Source organism: Eucalyptus grandis, chromosome 5, assembly GCF_016545825.1.
Source record: "Eucalyptus grandis isolate ANBG69807.140 chromosome 5, ASM1654582v1, whole genome shotgun sequence".
NCBI classification, from domain to species: Eukaryota; Viridiplantae; Streptophyta; class Magnoliopsida; order Myrtales; family Myrtaceae; genus Eucalyptus; species Eucalyptus grandis.
The window spans coordinates 25,577,721-25,582,126 of record NC_052616.1 but is presented as its reverse complement, the minus strand read 5'-3'; the positions used below and the strand labels follow the sequence as shown (position 1 = coordinate 25,582,126).

General features: G+C 44.4%; 1 protein-coding gene across 1 annotated transcript; it reads right to left on the bottom strand.

The window, feature by feature from the left end:
- Positions 1 to 385: 385 nt before the first annotated feature.
- LOC104446514 (gibberellin 2-beta-dioxygenase 6) lies at positions 386 to 2,120 on the bottom strand. Its single transcript, XM_010060356.2, has 3 exons — positions 1,431 to 2,120; positions 1,067 to 1,298; positions 386 to 828 (listed from the first exon to the last, which is right to left on the bottom strand). Exons 1-3 carry the CDS (start codon positions 2,118 to 2,120, stop codon positions 386 to 388), a joined length of 1,365 nt encoding a protein of 454 aa, XP_010058658.2.
- Between the last annotated feature and the right edge of the window lie 2,286 nt (positions 2,121 to 4,406).

The window sequence follows — 4,406 nt, the reverse complement described above, 5'->3', positions numbered from 1 at the left end:
ACTATCAGTAGTGTGCCCAACCCTTGACAGTTCCAGCAAATTATTCTCATTTGTGAACCGGTGGCTTATTTGGGCTAGCCACTAAAGCCCTTACCCTGGTTTCTTTTGAAAGACTAATAGGAGTATCCTGCAAAGTTGCTTCATCCAAATTGGCCAAGACAATAACTGAAGGGTGATAAAGAGTGTATCTATTTAACTTCTTTGCTGGTGAACTTTTCGCAATCCTACTTTCCTTCTTAAAACCTGTTTTTTTTCTTTCAGGAGGAGGAGATTACAGCTTGCGGGACTGCTTTTCGATGGTAATTGTTTTGACTTTGCCCGGTCACAAGCCAACATTAAAATACACAAAAAGCAAAATAAATCGCAAATAGTTTCCAATGAAAGCTCAAGCAGCCGGGTTGCTCGTGCCGCAAGCAACCTTCCTAAGGACCTTAAAGTGGAACTTGCAAGAGTTAGTGTTCCAGTACATCCCGATCTCATCCCCGACGTTCAAATCTCCCCCATTGACGAACAGCTCGCTCCAGCCACCATTCAGCACGTAGCACCCCGACGATGCCCAGTAGCGGAACACGAGCCGGTGCTCCTGATCTTTGCCCTCTGTGCCCTCTGTGCGCTCTTTTATCACATTGACCTCCATCCCCTCCTTGCTGTGGACCCCGCCCACCATTTCCTTCTTCATCCACCGGAGCACATGGATCCTCACGCAGTCCGGCGGAAGCAGGAGCCGCGACAGATGGTCGAGGTCGCTTTTCGTTAGCTTCTTCCTGATCTTCCACGGGTCGTCGTAGAGCGCCAACTCCGTGGAGACGTCAGATGATATATTCCCTTCTGCACAAACAAAGCGGGTTACGTCAGAGGCCGACCACTGCGGAGTTTTCATTTCAGATTCGTCATATGACACCTAAAAAAGTCTCCTTTTGTCTCTCTCCTTCTCTTTGTCTCTTCTTCTCTTTTATTTTTATTTAACAAACTAATCATTTCTCAGAATTATGTATTAGTATATACCACGGAGGTCGTCATATGACGGCTTTCATATATTATAATTGAACGAACTGAGTTTACATACCCGTTAGCCGGAAACGTGAAAGACCAACTTTACTGCCTGTTATTTTGATGTCCTCTTGAACTTGCTTCCGGTATTCACCAAAAGTGAACTTTCTGTAGACGGAGGGCTTTCTGCAGCTCCCGATCTGAGAATCGGGCGAAGGGCAGAGGGAGAAAGCAACGGAGTATCTCTCCACCTCGCTGTTTGTCTGCACTTTTTGCTCCACACTCCTGTACACGTCATTGCTCCACGCCTGCCCAAAAGAGAAAAAAAGAAAAGATGAGCAATTCATACCCGCGTTAATCATTGTCCTCGTTACACGAGAAAGTTGGCGCATTGATTGGATAATCATTGTTTCGAGTTTGTGCTTTCTTTTTTCCGTTACCTGAAGAAGGTCTCCAATGCTGACGATGAGAGCGTCAGGATTGGGCTTGAACACGACCCATCGGGAGTCCTTGCGGAGCCGGATGCCTCCTACCTTATCCGGGTAGAGAACGGTCAGGAAGTCACTGTCCGCATGGTTCACCGGCCGGAACGTCTCCGGCGAGAGCGGGCACACCGGGTAGTGGTTCAGATGGAGGGAACACGTGCTCTCGTTGAACGTGCTGTAGCCCCGATGCCCAAGGTTCTTCGCTAGGACCCCTGCCAGCGTCCTGGCTAGCCTAGACATGACGGGGGCCAACTCCATCATCACTCCTCCGAGAGAGGCGAATTGGCCGTAGCAAGAGCGGGCATAAATGTTCGCGAGGGGGACACGGAAGGCCTCAGGCCAGGAGAACTGGGCAGGGGAGGTGCGGGAGGAGTTGTCGAACAGCTTAACCTGCTCCCTCCTCATCTTCCCAAGCAGCTCCCTGCAGATCCCATGGTTCACCACCTGGAAGAGTCCCCATTCTTTGGCGGCCCAGTATATGGCCTCTGCACACGACTGACTCAGGTCTATCACTGGGGGCTCATACTCCTGGGGTGTCACCATGTTGGCATTCTGGATTGGAGAGGAGGAGGAGCTGCTAGGGCAACTGCCGAGGACTTTGGGGAAGTTGGACAGAAGGGGCGAGGCTGAACTTGATCCTCCCATTGCCACAGTGTGTGTATGAAGAGAGTGAGGGTTGCGAGGGTGGTGGTCTGCCGTTATATTTATAGGCGGAGAGAGGAGGAGAGAGAGTGTAAGAGGACAAAGAGGATAGAAGGGGACAAAAAGCGGGTAAGAGGGAGAAAACACAGGAGGAGCTCAAACTAGCGACAGCAGCATGAGAGGAGGGGTCAAGTGTACTAGAAAAAGTAACGAGAAACCTGATTGTCTTTTTCGTAGCAAGATTCTTGTTTGGACTCAGGGTACTAATCAGGTGAAGTTCATGAATCGATCGACTCGATCCATCAAAATCAGCTTTCGCTTTCCGCGAATAGCAATTGAGTTTTGCGCTTTGTACTGGTGGATGCAAGAAGCTTCTCTCAACAAACTTCTGCTCTTGTGGGGTGTCACGGCAATAAAAGCTTCAAGCCCTTGTCCCAAAGGTCGGAGAACGTGCTGCAACACGCGCGTACGTCCACCTTGATAGATCTTGAGGCTCCACTGGGAATAAGGGAAAACCAATCATTACTCTAATTGGCCAATCAAGACGTGGCCTTTCGACCGAGCGTAATGTGCTTAAGTAATCGATTTCTCAAATTTGTAATACTTCAATGATTGATTTTTCAAATTTCTAACACTTAAGTGAGTGAACCAATTCATGAGACATAGATGTAGAACACGGGGCACTTAATCGATTTGATCAACCGATTAAACTCCGAAAGGGGCACTTAAGAGGAACAATGTTACAGAAGGTTATGATGGGAGGATCATCGTCATGCACTGCCTTCACGCCAAAAGTGGAATGTGCTTGGGTCCGTACGATGTTAGTGATGCGGCAGCTTTCGTTGATCACTTTTGTTCTGTCGACTGTGCTTGAAGGGGAAAAAAGACTTAGATGCTTTAAGAGGGCTTCCATGAAAGTTCACAGCTCGGAAGGATTAGGGCACCACAATCTAGCATTGCAGCAAATTACAACTTAAAAGGATACACTGTTAAATGACGAAATAAAATCCCAATAAAGTGAACCAATTGCATCTCCTCAATTAGTGTCGAGTCAGATACAATCCAATCGAAAAAGAAAATCTTACCACATCAGAACAAGAGAAACACTTGAGCTCTAATCGCTTTATTGTTTTGATTTCACCGGTCACGAACCAACATAAAGAAAAAAGAGAGCCTATTGCCAAAACTTTCTAGTAGAAACTCAAGCCACCACGTTGCTTGTGCCCCGAGCAACCTTGCAAAGGACCGTGAAGTGGGACTTGCAAGAGATTGTGTCCGAGAACATCCCGATCTCATCTGCGGCAGTAGTGGTGACTCGCAACTTCTTTCCCATCAAGCCTGATCGGAATGTTTTATTGGGCACAAAGGAACTCGGTGAGTGTTTCTTTGAAGCCCAATTCTAATGTCTTCAATTTCTTGAATCGTTTCTTTTTTTCCTATTGTGGTGATATATGAAATTTCCTGTTTTGTTCATATATACTAGGGTTAATACTCTAAAAAATCTCAAACTGGTACATCCGTGACAAATTTACCCCAAATTATTTTTTTGACTACTAAAAGCCCTAAACTAGTATACATTTGACAAATTTACCCCAAACTGATACACTTGTGACAAATTTACCCTCTGTTAGTTTTCGTTAAATTTTATTGTTAAATTATTAAGTTAAATGACACGTGACAATTGACTAGTATACCACTTTGGGATTTTACGATCCATTTGTCACAGTTTTCAATTTTTGTGATTTTTTTTGTGGTATTAATTCAATTTAGCGAATGATATATTTGTCACAAATTTATCAATTTTGGGTTTTTTGCGGTCAAGTAAATTAGTTTGGGGTAAATTTGTCATAAATGTACCGGTTTATGGTTTTTTATGGTCAGTCAGTGTAAATTTATCACAAATGTACCAGTTTTGGCTTTTTTATGGTAAAAAAAAATACTTTTTGGTAAATTTGTCACAGGTGTATCAATTTGGAGTTTTTCAGGGTATTAACCCTGTATACTATACATATGAAGGTATACTTTGAATGGGCAAAGTTCATCATGATAGATTTATCCATGGTATCATCCTATTTAGATTGTAGTTCTCGCTTACTCTATGACATTCCAACGAATGATATCAGAGGAAATTTAAAACTCGCAAAACAGATATATTTTGGGTTGGGTTGTCTAAGTGATGTTTGATTATTCTTGGACATAACATTCAAGGTTTCCTACTCTATGGTGAAAGCATGTGCGAGAAACAATACGAAACTAAACCTCGTATAGTCGTATGTGCTCAAGTGATAA